The sequence below is a fragment of the Anarhichas minor genome, unplaced genomic scaffold, assembly GCF_050575085.1.
Source record: "Anarhichas minor isolate MPS153535 unplaced genomic scaffold, ASM5057508v1 ptg000003l, whole genome shotgun sequence".
NCBI classification, from domain to species: domain Eukaryota; kingdom Metazoa; phylum Chordata; class Actinopteri; order Perciformes; family Anarhichadidae; genus Anarhichas; species Anarhichas minor.
In genome coordinates, this window is record NW_027466449.1 from 5928449 (window position 1) to 5946869 (window position 18421).

The following is an 18421-nucleotide window of genomic DNA, read 5'->3' on the forward strand; positions in this document are numbered from 1 at the left end:
GAAAATATGTTTTGTTTTTATAAGTGTAAGTGTTGTCTGTCTAGTCCGTGTATTTGTAAGGTTTTAAGACTCGTTTTAGCTAACACTGTGTGCGAAAGTGTGTTAGCCTCCCATGCTGTTAGCGCTAGCTTAGGTGTTCTTGGAAGCAGCCAACGTTAGCTTAAATCAAACACCAGCTACATGTTCAGTTTCTCTTTGATGAAAACAGGATTTTCACGAAAGTTTAATAAGATTTGACTTGTTAACCGACAAGCTGGCAGCATAAAAAAAAAAAAAAACGTTTGAATTGATACTGGAATCCGTAACGTATCATGTATACACCCCCACACACATGTTGGCCAACTTATATGTTGAACTGTTGTTTTGTATTTGTAGGAAGTTAGAAGACCTCAGTGTGGATGAGTTCATGCTGTCAGGTTTGAACTCTGCCAGTGAAGGTGAATCTGATGAAGAGACTGACCAGCAGAATGGATTCAATAAACTGAACAAGGAGAAAGAGCTGAAACCTGAAGCCTTCACGACGTGGGTCTTTTGATGTGGTGTCATTTATATTGTGTATATACTGTATCTTTGTAGTGATGGTAATAACAATATGAAAATCTATCGAGGACAGACGAGCAACTCCCTTGTGTTTTTGTGGGTGTCTTTTTCCCCATAGGGATGATGGGAAAAAAGGTAAAGCCAATGAGCACAAGCAGCAGCTGTCCAGGTTACAGAACAAAGATCCAGAGTTCTACAAGTTTCTGCAAGCAAACGACCAAACGCTCCTAAACTTTGACGACACAGACAGCTCTGATGATGAGGATGAGAAGAAGTATCACAAATTGCCTTCTGCACTGGAGGTGGGCTGGGCTGCTGGGGTGTGAGGTAATGATTGAGTTAATTTGTGAAAACAAGGGTCTTCATACTGTGGTGGTTTGCATGTAGGAGGCCGGCTCTGGTGACGACGACGATGAAGATGATGAAGACGATAACGAGGGTCAGAAAGCTTCGAAGAAATCCAAGAAGGCAGTGGAGACCATCAAAGTCACAGAGAAAATGATTGCAGACTGGAAAGCTGCAATGAAGAAGGAACCCAACCCCCGTCTCTTCAGAGAAGTCACCCAGGCCTTTAAGGCTGCTGTGGCTACAACCAAGGGCGAAGGAGGGGCTCAGTGTCGATACAAAGTTGCTGACAGCTCAGGTAGGATACCATGTTTGATATGTGAATTCAAACTGTTGCATTTTGATAAAAGAATTACAGCATCATCCCTGTGATATTTGTTATTATAAATATATCAATGTATAGCAGCTTTAAATGAAATGCACTCCGCCAAATTTTGCTTTACATTTGGAACTCTGGATATCAGAAATTAATAAATCTGACCAGATATTTGATGCCAGCTTTCGGCACTGAGGCGATATCAAAGACACATTAGGTCATTACCAAAGTGTTCACAGTTTCATAAATTTTACTACAGTAAGAAGAGCCGGCATATTACTACTTTTATTCAATGTATTTGTTTACTGTAACATTCATCTTTTTTGTATATTATTATATGCACTGTAGCAGTTCATATAATAATAAACAGCAGTGGGTTCGGCAATAACCAAAACAACCAGATGTGATAAAAATGAGACATTGACAGACTCCACAACCTCATCACGGCACTGTTTGTGATTATTTTTAACATTACATTACATTACATTACAGTCATTTAGCAGACGCTTTTATCCAAAGCGACTTACAATTCAGAGTCTATCACATTTCTACACCGTAGGCACAGCTACGGGAGCAATTTTTTTGGGGTTAAGTGTCTTGCTCAAGGACACATCGACATGCGACTAGCAGAGCCGGAGCCGGGGATTGAACCACCGACCCTCTGATTGAAAGGCGGCCCTGCTATCCCCTTAGCCACAGTCGCCCCATAACACACAGCGTTAATACACAGCGACATATTTGATTAATCTGAATGTATTGAATTGAGAGAATTTTACTGAATGATAAAAAACAATGAAATATGCATAAATATCTCTTTCCCTGTACTGTCTGCAGTGTTCAACGCCCTGGTCCTGTTCTGTATCAGAGATATTAATGCGGCCCTGCAGAGGATGCTCAACCTGAAGCCAGAAAAAGACCAAAAAAAGTATGAAACGGATGTCAAATTTTTTAAAATTGCATCCTCTTTATAGTCTTAATATAGCTGTGGAAAGATGGTTAATTTCTCACTTTTGTTTCTTTTGTTCTGTTCTCAGGCTAGTGCTCCCATCGTCGAGTCCAAAGTGGCAGAAGAATCAGATTGACATCAAGATGTATCTCGGTGGAGTCGTTCAGGTTTGTTTTGCTCTTCGATTCAAGTGTCTCTCTGTCTGTCTGAGCTTTTTTTTCCCTTGAGTTCTGCCTCTCATATTCTTGGGAGGTGGACGGGATGAGATGCAGTAGAGAAAGTGCAGATACATGTTTTTCTTTGACACAGAACAATCGATTTATAACCAAGCTGTACATGCCACGATGCGTCCTGAAAACATCCCTGTATTAACCTCTGTTTTCCTCTTACGGCTCTTTTGTCTCACTCTCCTCCTGTAGCTGTTATCCTGTCTGACAGAGGCTACAGTCATCAGTGCAGTCCTGCGGCACGCCAACCAGCTCGTACCGTATTACCTTTCTCTACCCAAACAGTGTCGTCACCTGGTCAAGGTAACGTGTACATTATCACAGAATGGCGTGGAATCTCGTCCTCAATTTAACGCTGCTAAAGAGTTTTCCATGTAATTTTTTGCTTATAAGCCGTCTCATGTCTTTGTGTGCAGCAATTGATGAAGCAGTGGAGTACAGGGGAGGAGACGAGTCGGGTTCTCGCCTTCCTGGCACTCAACAAGATCTGCAGACACAAGCAGGACACTTATCTTAACCCTATTCTCAAGGTGAGCTGAATGCAAAGTGATACAGAAATAGAAGCGCATTCAGCAGACCGGGATTTACTGTGGACCAGAATTCACTGAGAATGTTTTCTTGAAAGACTAGAAAGTAAAAAGAGAGTTAATTTTCTTTTTAATTTGATGTTTACTCCAAATGCTTAAAAGCACACCTAGCTTGTAGAACCAGTAAGTATTTTCATTTGTCCTGCTTATGATGTTTTTCTTTCTCTTTGCAGCAAATGTACATTTCATATGTACAAAACTGTAAGTTCACATCTCCCACTGCACTGCCCATGATCAACTTCATGCAGCGAACTCTCACAGAGATGTACTCCCTGGACACGCAGGCCACTTACCAGCACGCCTTCATCTACATCCGACAGTTAGCCATCCACCTCAGGAACGCCATGACCATGAAGAAAAAGGTTGGTTTTAGACTGTGTGTATGTGCTCAGGGAGACGGTCTGCGTATGAAAGCTTTGAAGAGGCATACTTTGACATATAAAGACATATTTAATAATTTTTACGAGTGATTAAAGCATTATTCTTAGCGATGTACCTATTGCAATTTTCTAGGCAGATTCTTTGTTTAAATTTTTTTACCATTGTCCAGGAACATCCCAAAAAGTAATTCCAACTGTTCCAAAGTCAATGTAAACCGTCTTAATGTTATACTCTGTTATTGTCATCTATAGTGGTTATTCGAATAAACACACACAATTCAAATGATTAGGAAGTAAATGGGTTAAAATATCACCCTGACTTTTATTGTTTTAATTATGTATTATAAGCTGCCTAGAGCTAGTGTTAGGAAGTTAAGCAGGTCATAATTCCCTTTCTAATATCTATTTTATATTTCTGGTATTTATTCAAGTTTCTCACCAAAAACAGCTGTTTAGCTCCGTTATAAGCAGGAATGTGTCGGGGAGAGAACCCACGCTGTCGGCAGACGAGCCGGTCACTGCGAATACTCTTGAGCAGCATGCATGGGAATGAATTACAATATCATAAACTATCATGCGGCCGCTGCACAACTTTTTTTGCCTGATTATTATTATTAATATTATCCTCCTAAGAGAAGCACATTATCAAGAAGATAATATAAGAAGAATAAGATAACATAATAGAACTCAAGAGATCAGACCTTATGGAGGTTCATAGACCTTTAAGCACCTATAATAAGACACTAACCGACTGTCGTTGTGTGTGTTCTGTAGGAAACGTACCAGTCGGTGTATAACTGGCAGTATATCCACTGTCTGTACCTCTGGTGTCGGGTCCTCAGCACCTTGCACCCCAGTGATGTACTCCAGCCTCTAATCTATCCGCTCTGCCAAGTCATAATCGGCACCGTGAAGTGAGTATATTTATATACATTTTTATTATTTATGACTTGCATATGCGTGTAATAAAGTTTTGCAAAAATGTGATATTTTCAGAGGTACTGAGTGAATAATCCATTATAGTGTCTGAAATGAAGCAGTCAGACATTTTTTTTTATAGCTGTTTCTGGTCAAAAGTTCTGTATTTTTTGTGAATGACGCACACTATTGCAGTCGCCCATTTAAAACATGCCTGTTCAGAACGGTCCGGATGTTTGTCCTGTGGTGTTGCTGCTTTCCCCAGAACCATGCATACCAACAACTTCACACATGACACTGTGCCTCCTTGGGTCCTGATCAATGCACCTGACGTGAGATAGTTGTGTGTTAGTCACGACAGAAACGCCGACAGTGTAGTTCACGGGAAAATAAACCAGGGCTGGGGTCGAATAGTCCTTTTTGCTTTGGAAGGTTCCTAACGGAGTGAAATGACCCGGAAGTATCTAAGTGTCTGCCATGATGACAGCTGTTCGAATTCTCTAAATGCTAAGGAAAGGTGATTCAGTGCTTCCTTTATTAGCTCCTTTAGCAAAGGAAACACTGGACCTTCCTTTACCAAAGGAAAGAAGATAATGCCGCCCCACAATTCCTTGTGGCGGCAACATTTAAAGTGACGCACCATTCAGCCGTCCATGAAAACAAACGATATGCTTATCTTGCACATGTTTAACAATTATTTTCATACAGATTCATGTTTATGAATAGACGGTGAGAACTCTTTCGTTTCATTTTATATGTATTTATTTACTTTGAAAAGTAACAAATAAGTTAAAAAAATAATGTGAAATTAAACAAAGTAAATTTAGCAAACTGTCAATAAACAAATTCTCAAAGCATCAGTAAAAAAAAAAAACAAGCTAGGCCTTATGATAGATTAGATAGAATATTAGCCGTCGCATCATAATTACGTAGCTTAGTGAACGTGGAGTCAGATTCTCTAAGTGCCACGGTTGTCTTTTCCTAACTCCTCATGAACTCTCCTTGACTCAGTGACGTTTTCCACAGAGGTCAAGGAAAAGTGGTTAGGAAAAGACGTTAGGAGGTCATTTTTGGACTTTTCGACCGCAGCCCAGGGCACACAACCTGGACCTGGGGCACCCAAATAAAAGGACCCAACACAGCTAAAAACTCAAAATGATGTTTAGACATAAGATTAAGATTGGACAAATGTTTTGAATTATCTTACTATTCAAACTGATTGTACCCCGAAATGGCCGTAAAAAGCACTGAAAAGTATGCAATTCAACGGTATACTACTTACTGTGTACTTCTACTTCAGAGGAAAACATTGTACTACTGCATTTACCTGACAGAAATGTTACTGGTTACGATGCAGATTGAGATATGATGCATATTTATTCATTAATAAAAAAAGAAAAAGTTTTACATTTGTACTCCAGGCTGGAGTTACCCGCGATGAGACATCAGTGAAATACACTTAGTAGGTGTGATATCAGAATGGGCTTATTAGTCTTTATTAGTCAGCTTTGACATTAGCACCGCTGTAATAAAATGGAGCATGGGTTTGATTAGTGAAGGTATTTTGCTGTTGGTAACGTTTTTCATTTTGTAAGTATCAAACCGTAGAGCGGGAAAATTTACTTGCAGTGGGAAAACACACACAATTCACACAATTGATACTAACTGCAACATCAGTGGAATACACTTAGCGTGATAAATACACTTTATCTAATCAACTAATTGTGTGCAAAGATATTTGGTTAAAATTAATGTTGGACGCCGGAAAGCAGCAAATCCTCAAACGTGAGAAGCTGGAACAATCAAACTTTTGGCATTTTTGCTTGAAAAATGAAAGGGAAATTAAGTGATTATCAAAAAAGTTGTGGATTAATTTTCTGTTAATCATCTAATAAACTTTCAAAATACATCTCAGCACCTGCCAAATTACAAAAATCTATTCATTTTTGTCAAAAACGAAGAAATCTGTGCAGTTTGGGTGTCCGATAAACCCGTAAACTCATGGATCTATCAAACGAGCCTTTTATTAGCTCATTAGTACATGAAGTAAGACGCCATTAACACAGGGCTTCTTTTGTTTCTTATTATGGGGCGGCTGTGACTCAGGAGGTGGAGCAGGTCGTGCATTAATTACAAGGTTGGCGGTTTGATCCCGGACGACTCCTCGTGGCATGTCGAAGGGTCCTTGAGCAAGACACTAAACACCAAGTTGGTGCCGATGGGCACTGAGAATAAAGGGTTTCCTTCTGTGACAAAACTGTGAGTGACAGAATGACTGCTGTCAAAAATCAACAAATAAGGCACGAGGACTGCAGTGGTGCGGGAAATTCACGCATAGAGGGTAATGTTAAGACTGTCTTATGGTAATAACTGAACTACCCAGCCTTCAGGACATTTATCACTACTCTTTGATAACTAAATTGCAAAAAATTAGATTTTGCTTACATATAACAATATTATTGAACAAAACTATATGTAGTTACCTGATTCATCCCCCGAAAGTCTAAAATCATTAATTTGTTAAAGGTGTTTAATCTGAAATTTGGAGCTGTGTGAAAACAACCATGTCACCGTACATTTTGCCAACAGCAGGTGGAGACATTGACCACTGTTTTCTTCTCCTGAACAGACTGGTGCCCACATCGAGATACTACCCTCTGAGGATGCATTGTTGCAAAGCCCTCATCCTGCTGTCCGGCAGCACCAACACATTTGTACCCGTGCTGCCTTTCCTCTTGGAGGTAAGACCTCATCTCCAGTGACCAGCAGTCACAGTGCATACATGTGGATCTGACGGGATTAATACAGTTTGTGTCAGGTTTCCAGCAGATTAAATGGTTTTTATAACTCAACTGAAAGACCTCAAATGCTTTTGAATTATGCAAAATAAACAAAAGTCAGTTGGTTGTCTTTGTCTCAAACGGAAACAATAAAAAAAGTAGATGTGTGATGAAATGTTCCGTCTGTGGTTTGCTGTGGAAAACATCAGTGGCGTCTGAAATGCATTTTGGTCTCAACGGCCACAACTGAAGGAGTTCAGGGGGAAACGCATCGAAAGATAGGTGTGTGTGTGTGTGTGTGTGTGTGTGTGTGTGTGTGTGTGTGTGTGTGTGTGTGTGTGTGTGTGTGTGTGTGTGTGTGTGTGTGTGTGTGTGTGTGTGTGTGTGTGTGTGTGTGTGTGTGTGTGTGTGTGTGTGTGAGAGAGACACACACACACCTTTTGTTATCAGACCAATCACAGGTCACCAACTGACAACATTTTCTCTGGGTCAGGTGTTGCGCATGTGATCGTGCGGTCGGTGTGTCTTTTGTGTGCGAATGTGTACAAGTGTGTATGCATGCCGTGGGGCGGTGCTGTCATGTGCCAGAGAGCGGTGTGCTGGCGACAGCGACTAGCTTGGCCCGCTGGGATTGGTCAGTGCATGCCTGTTGTGTGTGTTTGTTTGTAAATGTGTGTGTGTGTGCATGCAGCAGTTTGACCAAAGCGATAAAGGTTGTGGTTTACACGCTGGTCCTAACACGCTGTGCAAACCACATCCTCCCTGCTTATGGCCCACTCTCTACCTCTTTTTCCCCGTATACACACTCGGAGCCCCCTCCCCTAGCCCCCCAACAGCAAACCGTGGTTATTTGTGACGCACGATATTTCCTGTGCTTTTTCTCCCTTACTGCTCCCCTTGTTAAAGCACTGTTAAAGGCAGGCTGAGGTACGCTGCTACTGTTTTAATTAGAGCAGTAGAAGCAGCCCCTTCCTCCTGTGTGCCTGTGCCTGTGTGTGTTCTCGCATCTCCAAGGGGGGTGTATGATTTGGAGCTTCCTGCTTCACTAGCTGTGCGTGGATATGTGTGTGTGTGTGTGCGCGCGTGTGTATTCATTTGTGTGTATGTGCATGCACCAGGGTTGGCCCATGCCTTCCCACTTCCCCCTGGCTCCCCCGCAGACCGCCACCACATCCTATGTTTGTACAGACAGCACCGGCCAGCAGCGTTGCTCTGCTCCGCACACTGAGCACAGTAACGACCACACGCACACACACACAAACGCACAGAAATGCTCAGAGATACGGGGAGTCAGAAATAGCTTGATACACAAATACAAGACAGAAATTCACTTGCGCATTGTGGGCAGATGTGAAAGCTAAAGCTTGTAGACAAAAAGCCCACACAATGGCTAGAATGTACTTTCACAGAGTAAGATAGAAATGTGTCGCCTCAGTAACACTGCAGGATGTAAAATTAACTGTGCAGAATGATAATTGATAATACATGGTGGTTGTTCAATTGGGTTCCTTATGTTGAACTTGTGAAAAAGTGATGTTTCCAGGGAAGAAGAAAATGTAGCTTTATTAAATGTATGTAAATGCTAAATTCAGACACCGAGTAGGAGCAATATGGAAGTTCTAATAAAGAGTTTATTAGTTACATAGATTATTGGGCAACAGGTCGAGGATGAGTCATTTCTTTTGTAAAATACAAACCAAAAGACTGTTGGGGAAACAATAATCACAAAAGTAAACTACGGTTATCAGGTCAGATGTTGCCCCCGTGTTTTGCACTGGCTCTGGGTCCATGTACCACCTTGTTCTCATAGTATGCATTTCACTACACTACCAAGAAAATGGAGCATTTCTGAGCAGTTGGGTCTGAATTCAACATTGTCTTTCCTTCATAGATCGTCCAACAGGTGGACTTCAACAAGAAACCAGGGCGAATGAGCAAGAAACCCATCAACTTTGCAGTCATCCTGAAGCTAAGCAACATCAACCTAATGGAGAAAGCCTATAAGGTAAGATCCACCACTTGTGAGGGGAGATAGTGGGACAGTCTACAGTTCTGGTGCGTCGCCGCCCGGTGCATGCTCCCGTTTGTGTCGGTGCTTGTGATCTTTGTTGCAGCAGCGGCTGATCAAATGAGTGGTTGAAGTCTTAGTTAATGTTATTTTCACGTTGCTCCCTTCCACTGCGTGTTAGCCGCGTGTGTACATAAGGGGATTGAGGGCAGCTCTGAAAGCCCCTTGTCAGGGCTCTAAACTGTCCCTCTGTCACCACGCTCAGCACTGCAGCCAAGAGGATTGCAGCACGGCCCTCTGGGATTATCCCCTACACTCCGCTCTCTTGGGCTATTTCCACCGCTGTCACCTGGGTAGCTGCCACGAACCCCTGCCTCATAGACGCACAGCAGACCTGACTACACGAGCACCGATCTCTCTAAACCTGAACGCTTACTAGACCGCATAGGCTAGAAAATCTTGCATTTGTATGAACAAAGAGGCAACTATGTACGTGTCGAGTAATGTAGATGATGTGTTGGCTTGCTCTAGCTAAGTAGGTTTGTCAGTTACATTCGAATCAATCTCTTTTAAGTCCAGCATGTTTTATGGCTTCATGAATATGTATTGGGCCCATTCGTAGTTAACTTAGCCTGGTACGACTGGAGATTGAATTGCCATTTCACTTCATTCAGTCTTGACATGTTTATGTTTACGGGACGGAGTTGTTTTGTTTTGCACCGACGAAACAATAGTGAGTGACATAACCGCCTGTTTCAGTTCAAGTGGACCCTGTGGTAGCGATGGCTGGGAGCCATCGTTGGCTGGGAGCCATCGTTGGCTGATCAAAGTAATATGTTGATTTAGGAGTTGTTGTTTTTAGGCGTAAACTTAAAACCACTTGTACAGCTGCGTCGATCTCGTCCATGCTCTTCAACATTTTGTTTCATTTTGATTTTCATTAAGTTAAAAAAAAAAACATGTTTTTGTAGGAAGATGCATTCCCATTTTTAATGACTCCTTCTAAGCTCTGATTGCTTCTTTAACCGGAAGAAACAACCATCAGTGGGCACACCTGACCTATCTGAAGTGAGATGTGGGCAGAGATTCAGAGCTGTGGAACAAGCTAAGCTAAGCTGTCAACCAGTGAAATGCTAACACGGATATCAGTCCTGATGTGTTTTGTTCTCGGTGATGTACTGAATATAGGTGCACAGTAACACGTTTTACGTGCATGTCTTAAGGATGAGTATTGTTTGCCAATCTTGCTGTTCTGTTGCATTTTAGGACGGGTTGATTGACCAGCTGTATGACCTCATACTGGAATACTTCCACACTCAGCACAGCTCCATCGGGTTCCCAGAGCTCGCCCTGCCCACCGTCATTCAGGTAACACCACCTTTAAACTGATCCTGGAATGACCGAGGTCTGTCTTATCTCCCCATACCCTTGTAACTCACACACACACACACACACACACACACTCACACAGGTGATGCAGAATTGATTCAGTCTAAACTAATTCCCAGAGTTTAAAACCTGTCTGAATAAATGATTCAGGATCTGCCAGGCTGAACCTCCTCTCCTCGGGGAAAACAACCACAAACCCTCTGCTGTGCCTGAATGCACCGTATGGGTGGACTGGATGGTTTTCTTTTTTGGTTGTTTTTTTTACACGGGTTCCTCTTTCTCATACTCCCCCTCCATGTCCCCGCAGCTGAAAGCGTTCCTGAAGGAATGCAAAGTGGCCAATTACTGCAAGCCGATTCGCCAGCTGCTGGAAAAGGTACAGGAGAACAGCAGCCACATCACAGGACGGAGACAGAAGGCTGCCTTTGGAGTGGCCGATGCCACTGCTGTGGTGAGTGTGTGAAAGAAAGAAGGGAGGGAGGGAGGGAGGCAGGGAGGGAGGGAGGGAGGGCAGGGACTGTCTTGTCCTGATTTTACAGGCTGCCTTTCCAGAGTCCTTATTTAACCTCTTCTGTCCGTTTGGCTCTTCTGTTCCTAATAAGTATATAAGTAAATAATACGTTTGTGTTTTTGTCCAAACACAATTACAAAGATGAGTCTAGGTAATAATAATAATATATGATATAATAATGTGAAACGTGTCAGAATGTAACCTAATAGAAAAAATGGTTTAAAATTGTTATAAATGGATAGAAGACCTAAAATGAACACAATCACAGCACCTGGTGACAGCTGCTTACTATTTACTCTTTCTTAGGTCATTTAAACAAAAAGATAAGAAAAACAGACGCAGTCATTTATAGATGAACTCAGACAGAAATCAGGTGTTATTATCAAAGATTGCAGTCACTTTTTAACTGACTTGTAAAAGCTGTATGCATTGATCTGTTGCTTTATGATTATGTAAGCCCGTCGTGTGTTGTTAGCTCAAGATTTAAGGAGATCTAGTGGGTCACAATGCAGTCAAAGTGAGTCATAATTATTGACTCGTGCTGCAATATGTTTTCTGATTTACCGTTGTCATATGTATGACAATTGGTTTTATTCTACTTATTAAGAGAAACCCTTTTATTACACTTGGACAAGTCATTTCATTATCATTTGCTACGAGCTGTTTTATTGGTTCACCCTTGTAGCCTCATGCGTTCCGCTTGCTTCATGCATTTGAAGGTATGTTGCCTCAAAAGTGATCAGAACTAAACACACAGAATCAGTGGCCCAGACTCTGTTGAAATATTACTGCAGCATTCTGCTCCTCATCAGCTGAGCGCCACTCATTTGGTCATGTGACTGCATTTTGCTATTGCAGTTTAGTTAAAGAGCTCAGAAAAGGCGAAGGTTCATTACTTTCTAATTAAATACTCAGCGTTGAACCATTTGACTTCAGTCCTTTAAGTAAAGTATTCTCTACTCTAAAAAGTATTGAATCACTTCTTGTATTTACGGTTAAGTTGGGCTATACTGAATGTTTTTGTTTTTTAAATCTGAAGCTTCTATTGAGGTTTACAAATGAAGCTTTGAATCTAAAAAAATCCTCAAACTCCTCTATTTGAAAAAGTGATCCATTGGATTAATCGAGTTAAATATAACTAGTCAGTTCGTGCCAAGTGGTTGAAATACACTTTCTCTTTGTCTGTTATTTTGGCGTAAAAATTCCGTCAATCTATTATTACCCAACATTTAATTTTTTTTTATGACAGGCTTATTTAAAGGTTTTGAAAGGGGTGTTTTTTTTAAGAATTAATATACAGAACAAGCTTCTAGATTTGCATTTATAAGGTACTGGAGAGAATCTGGTCATTCATGTCAACACACAGCTGAATACACAATGGCTGCAGTGTTTAGTGGCCTCACTGGCCCTAAACAAAATGACGGACGGCCTTTAGATTTTTTTCGTCATTGTTAAAAACAATTCTGTCAATGACCGAAAATATTTGGTTAACACGACCTCTGTGCCTGCCTCCCTTTGTGTAGGGCAAGAAAACCGTTTTTTGACCGCATTTAAAATATTGGACATAACGCACAAATTCATATGCTAATTGTCTAATGGGATAAAATAACATTTTATACTATGAAGTTTTTGTGTTTTTCATGGCATACTACACATTTACCTACTGATACTTTTTACATTTTCGTGGCAGACTATACTATGACATTTTCTGTATTGCATTTAGGGGCTTGCTACTATGACACTGTACTGTGAAATATGTTTTATGACATTTAAGACACATAATGACTTTCTTTCCTACATACTATACTATGACATTTTCTATGACATTTTGTTATGGCATACTATACAAAAAATAGTTATGACATATTATAAATTAGTAATTAGTACTTGTATTGCATTTTTATGACATACTGTGGAAATTTCACTCAATGATTGTCTAAATATCAGTTGTTTACACAACAATACAACATGTTTAGATTAGTCATGTCTGGTTACATTAACATGTAGGTGTGTCTTATATAAATGGTTTTAAGAATCATCAAAAAGAGTTCAGTGTGATCCAGTTGCATGGCGATGGTAACCGTTCACATTTCTTATTTGGGCTCTTGTCCAGCTGAACCGGACACAGCAGGCCGTCGCCTGTTAAACCCGACGGTGGGCGACTGATAATGGAGGCCACTTCCCTGTGTAACTCTAAGCCTGGTTAACAATGACCCTGTGGTTATTGGAAGCTCTTATGTGCTTTTGAACCAGGGCCGCCTCTGCCTTAATGAGCAGCCATTAGTGTGTGTTCTGTGTTGACTCGCCCTCTCTTCATGCTACCTGTCCACACAAACGTGCTTTTATGTGGCTTTGCTGCTCCTGAGAGTCTTGACATGTACGGCTGATTAATATTTAAGAGTGTTTAAGGATGAAATTAAAGAGGTTGCTTTGTGTAATTGAGCTAATGAGAAAATGTGTGTGCGTACACACATGGAAGTAAGTGTGTGTGTGTGTGTGTGTGAGTGTGAGAGAACAAAGTACAACAGACAGACAGCACGGCACCGCGCCAGCTCCTGTCGCCACGGCTCTCTGCTCAGCCGAGGCTGTCGTCATGGCATCCCCTCCCTGGCATCGGGGCAGCAGTGGGTGTCACCGCAGGCGGAGGAGAGGGGACAGCCTCGCTGCTGCTGTGGAAAAGGCCACGGCCTCCCTCCGGCCACAGCCCCCCCCCTGCTGATGTCACCCAAACTGAGAGCTAGCCTAATTAATGATTCCCTGCCTCCGCCCAGGTTCCACTCTGATGTCTCTCGTGTTTCTCTGCCGCCTCTACGGGGAAATGTTTTGTTTTGTTAGTTTTTGAGTCCAGGCTGAATTGAGAAGCTTTTTCTGGTTTCATTTTGTTATCCTGTCTTTTTGTGTGTGCGCGTGCACACGTCACTTATCTTAATAGCGGCATGGTAAATTGTGGTAAATGTGTTAAGCTAACGGGCGCAAGAGGCCGCGGCCTGTTTTCTCTATTGGATTTGGTGGTCGGATAATGTGATTGGGCCTAATCGATGTCATCCACACAGACCTTTAGGGGCTGGAGAAGATCGTCAGGTCTCCCATTTCAGACACCTTCAATCTGTCTTTTCCACATCTTCTGACTCTTACCACTGACTCGTCTGTCCATCACTTTCTCCGGATCACTTGATGTAAAGTTGTGAAGGAAGGCCACTTGTTATTACCATCGTTTTGGAACCTGAATGAAACTGCTGAAAGGCTCCTCTTAAGAGATTCTGCTGAAATAACTACCGCCATACTCCGGCACCGTGAAATAAACCCACTCACACACGCCAACCATACATTCTTTAACAAAAATGTTGTCTCTTTTGTCAGGCGGCTTGGGAGAAGCAGATGAAGGAGGAGGGGACTCCTCTCAGCAGGTACTACAGCCAGTGGAAGAAGCTGAGGGAGAAGGAGATCCAGCTGGAGATCTCTGGCAAAGAAAGGGTAACTATCCAAACCACAAACATTTGCCTCATCCTACTGAATCACTTTTGGCTTTTTCTTTATGAATGCCGCCGTTACTCACAATAGTAGCTTTCTTACATGAATCAGTAATGCTATGGAGTGGATTGTTTTACTGGCAGAACCGGTTTGTGTATTTATCCTGCTGGGTTTGTGTTCTGTAAAGATGGAGGATCTGGACCTCCCCGAGATCAAACGTAAGAAGATTCAGGAGAAGAAGGTGGAGGACAAGAAGGAGTTCAAGGATCTGTTTCAATCCGACAGCGAATCGGACGAAGATGACGGAGAACTCAAAATCAAAGGCAAGCTGACTCGCAAATACACTCTCACATTTAAATTCGCCTGCTGAGGAGTTTTACTTGTGGAACAGAAGGCTATGATGTCTTGGCCTCTAGGGGGCTGTGTTTTGTTACAGCCTGCAGTTCTGCGGCGCATAAGCGAAGTTAAAGAGGTGATGACAGTTTATTCCTAGGCTGTTATCAGCCACTATCTTAAAAGTTTGGCTACATGAGGCAGATCACCTGCAAAGCAGAATCCGCAAGGCTCCAACTTATTAAAACATCCACAGAGGCGGTTTCTGAGGAACTGCAAATTAAATATAAAAAAAAAAATCAAACTCGAGAGAAAATCTCTGCTTATCAGATGATTTGTGTGTCTCTGCAGAGAAGAACCATGAGCCTGATCTTTCTTTAGCCACAGAACTCGTCCTCTTGGGGTCGTCCACAGGTCGCAGGCAGCTGCAACCTCGCTTTTCCAGCTTTACACTCGGACACGCTCCAAGTAGCACAAGGCCCTCCGCAAGGTCACAGAGGAAAGGAGTAGGCGGCAGGGGGATTTTTTTCATTTTTTTTTAATGCATCTGGACTTCATTGTAGGGAGAGTCCCAACAAACGAATGGGCAGCTGCCAGCAAGCGGCGAGCCTCCGCCTCTCACTCTCCATCCACCCCTCCCTCCCTCTCGCTCGTCTTTCCTCCACCCCTTGCACACACACATACGAGCTCAAACCCCCCCGACAGGAAGTACAGGCTTGGATCCCAGCGGGGGTTCCTAATTCAAACCAGCCCAGAGGTGGCCGCTCCCACTCTCCTCTCCCTCTTTCATTCTATCTCTCTCTCTCGCTCTCTCTCTTTCTGGCTCTGTGGGCTTCAACCAGCTGCCCCCGCATGTCCTCGCAACACGTGCGCACACAAAGACACGCACACCCACCACCCTGTCGTCCAGTCTTAAAGAGCCAAAAGCTTTTGGGCGGCTCACCAAAGCTCTTTGTGGCCGCACACACTTCCGGAAAAAAGGGGGAGTTTGAGAGAAGGGGGCTGATGATTTAGATTGATGTGTGTGTGTGTGTGTGTGTGTGTGTGTGTGTGTGTGTGTGTGTGTGTGTGTGTGTGTGTGTGTGTGTGTGTGTGTGTGTGTGTGTGTGTGTGTGTGTGTGTGTGTGTGTGTGTGTGTGTGTGTGTGTGTGTGTGTGTGTGTGTGTGTGTGTGTGTGTGTGGGGGATATATCTTCCAGGTCATTTGGGGGCAACGTCTGAGGTACTACTGAAGTCTGCTCGTACCATGTGAGCATCAAAGAGTGGGAGATGGCGATAGTACGTTTTTTCATCGTAAATTCAGATAGGAAGAGAAGTACCTGGTGTTTTAATAGACATTGTTTATCTATGCGTGTGCACTTATTGTATAACTGTGCGTGTGCAGTGTAGCGGACGGAGGAAGTAGCTCTGTTTTGCTTCCCTCTCCTCTACGCCCCCAGAATCTCATCACACCTCTACTTCAAAGCCTGTGGACCCCAGTTGTCCCTTTGGCTAGACAACACACACACACACACACACACACACACACTGCACCCTGAGTATACCGCAACATAAATTCAGACAAACTCCCAACTTCTCTCCAGTGCGCACACACACACACGACTCTCCCATCATCCTCGTAGCCGTGCAACCTGCCTGCTATCTCCATTTGCTATATTTAGCCCGTGAGCATAAGATGTCTGAAATTGCCGGTAGTAAACTGTCATGGGTGTTTGTGCAGCAGCAACGGCGTCTGTAATCGACTCTCAGTTCCATCTCTGGAGGAAATAGACACTTCCAGCTGCCTCTGATGCCTGGCCCACATATAGGTGTCTCCAAAGTCCTCAGACGTCAGCGATGCACCAACGCAAACGTAGGAATGTCTAAAGAAAGTAACGGTAGACAAAACTCAACGTAATGTTTTTCACTGTCTCTCCTCAGGGAAAAAGGGCCGCGGGTATGATGATGATTATGATGAGGATGTTGATCCGTCTGACATGAGCGATGACGAGGAGGGCGGAGACTCAGGTTTGTACAATCTCAATACCCAAAAATAAGCATACTGAAGCAAATGTGTAGTTTTCAAACATTTCTACGGTGCATTTATTAATGTAGTGTTCAGATGAGAGCGTATTACAGTATATACAGTCATTAGCAGGTATAAGGGCTAAAGCCGGGAATCGTTTTTGTAGAGCTGCAAAGTTTAGATGATTAATCAATTAGTCAATCAAGAAAAAAATCATCAGCAACTATTTTGACATGCTAATGGAAATATTGCTAAATAATCCCAAGATTTCTGCCTGTCCAATCTGAAGACTTGCTGCTCTTCTTATTTATTATTATTGTAAAATAAATATCTTTGGGTTTCGGACTGTTTGGTGGGACAAAAGAAGCAATTTGATATTTTATAGACTTACCAATGAAAAGACAGATGAACCAATTATGAAAGTGCAATAAACCAAAGCAGCACTTATATTTTGCACAACATTCAATCATCAGAACTGTATGAATAACGGTGTGGAGGGGAAGTAAAACATTTATTGTGAAACACAGTTGTAATAATTTAAGGATATGTCTTCTTAAGAGAAGCTCAAATTTTTAAAAATGCTGTACATTAATAAACTTGTTCTCGTTTAAAATGACTACTTATGTGCACAGATTATCAAAATGTTTACCTCTTGATACATGCCATACTTCATACATTCCCGTGTGGCTCAACGTGACGTTTAAGTGCTTCCTGTCTCTGTTCTAGATGAGGACGAAGAGGCCTCCAAGGTTCCTCAGCCGCTGTCCTCCTCTGCTCTGATAAAGCTGGCAGAAGGAGACGATGATCTGGTGGAGGACCTGGAGCTGTCTGATGATGACTGAGGCTCATGGATGCACAGAGTCAAGCTCTCCACCTTATCAACCATCTATATTTAGAATATTATTGCTTTTGAATTTTGTATTACTTCACCTGTACAGTAAAAACATGTTCATGATGTAATTTGATTAAGATTGGAAATTGAAAAAAAGGACATTTAATAAATCCAATTATATCCCTTGATTTTTTTAATTTTTTTTTTATTAAAGATGTAAACTAATTGAAGCGTCTACATGCACGTTGATGCATAAGTGCACCTGAAACGAGTCATTTGTGTCCTCCGTACACGTGCACACCTGTAGGCAGCCTCGGGCTTTGTGAGGACGGGCTATTTGGAGAGAGCTAAGAGCCGGGCCGGCCAAGAGGAGGGGTACAGGGAGGCGGGTGTTGAGCCCTGAGGCAGCAGTGCTGTGCCAGGCTGGCAGGGTGTCGTCTGATGGTGTGCCAAGACTCTCTGCCCAGGTGGTAGAGCAGCAACACAGGCTGGTCTGTTTCTGTGCCAACTCCTCGCCCACCCCCCCCCCCGCCCTGACTACTGTCTTCTCTCTCTGTGTATTCACATGCTCAGACACTGCTTTCCCACTCCCAACGTATCCCCTTTACTGCACCTTTCGACCAGCATTCACCACTAAACTTAAAGGTGTCAGCGGCCTTTGTTGTGTGTACAACCATTGCATGCACGGACATGGATTTAAATGCCACAATGGAGATTTGAGAAATATTTTTGTGTCGTCACTTTTTCCCCTGTAGTCGTTTTCAGTGAATACAGAACCTTGTGGTGCAGAGGCCCAGCCTAAAGCGAGGGGAAGTCCCAGTAGTGTGTGTAGGA

The 18421-nt window shown here is 42.7% G+C and overlaps 1 protein-coding gene across 2 annotated transcripts; it reads left to right on the forward strand.

The window, feature by feature from the left end:
• Positions 1–27: 27 nt before the first annotated feature.
• Positions 28–17775, forward strand: noc2l (NOC2-like nucleolar associated transcriptional repressor). Of its 2 annotated transcripts, XM_076095055.1 has the most exons (18): positions 28–522; positions 659–842; positions 928–1183; positions 2036–2126; positions 2236–2314; positions 2567–2677; positions 2791–2904; positions 3135–3323; positions 4116–4255; positions 6366–6518; positions 6889–7000; positions 8931–9044; positions 10314–10415; positions 10744–10887; positions 14308–14421; positions 14606–14741; positions 16671–16757; positions 17482–17775. In XM_076095055.1, the coding sequence occupies exons 1-18, from the start codon at positions 332–334 to the stop codon at positions 17595–17597; spliced, it is 2433 nt and encodes an 810-aa protein (XP_075951170.1). In that variant the 5' UTR covers positions 28–331; the 3' UTR covers positions 17598–17775. The 2 variants fall into 2 exon arrangements, with proteins under 2 accessions (XP_075951170.1, XP_075951177.1); XM_076095062.1 differs by lacking the exon at positions 6366–6518 and having other exon boundaries at positions 44–522.
• The last annotated feature ends 646 nt before the right edge of the window (positions 17776–18421 follow it).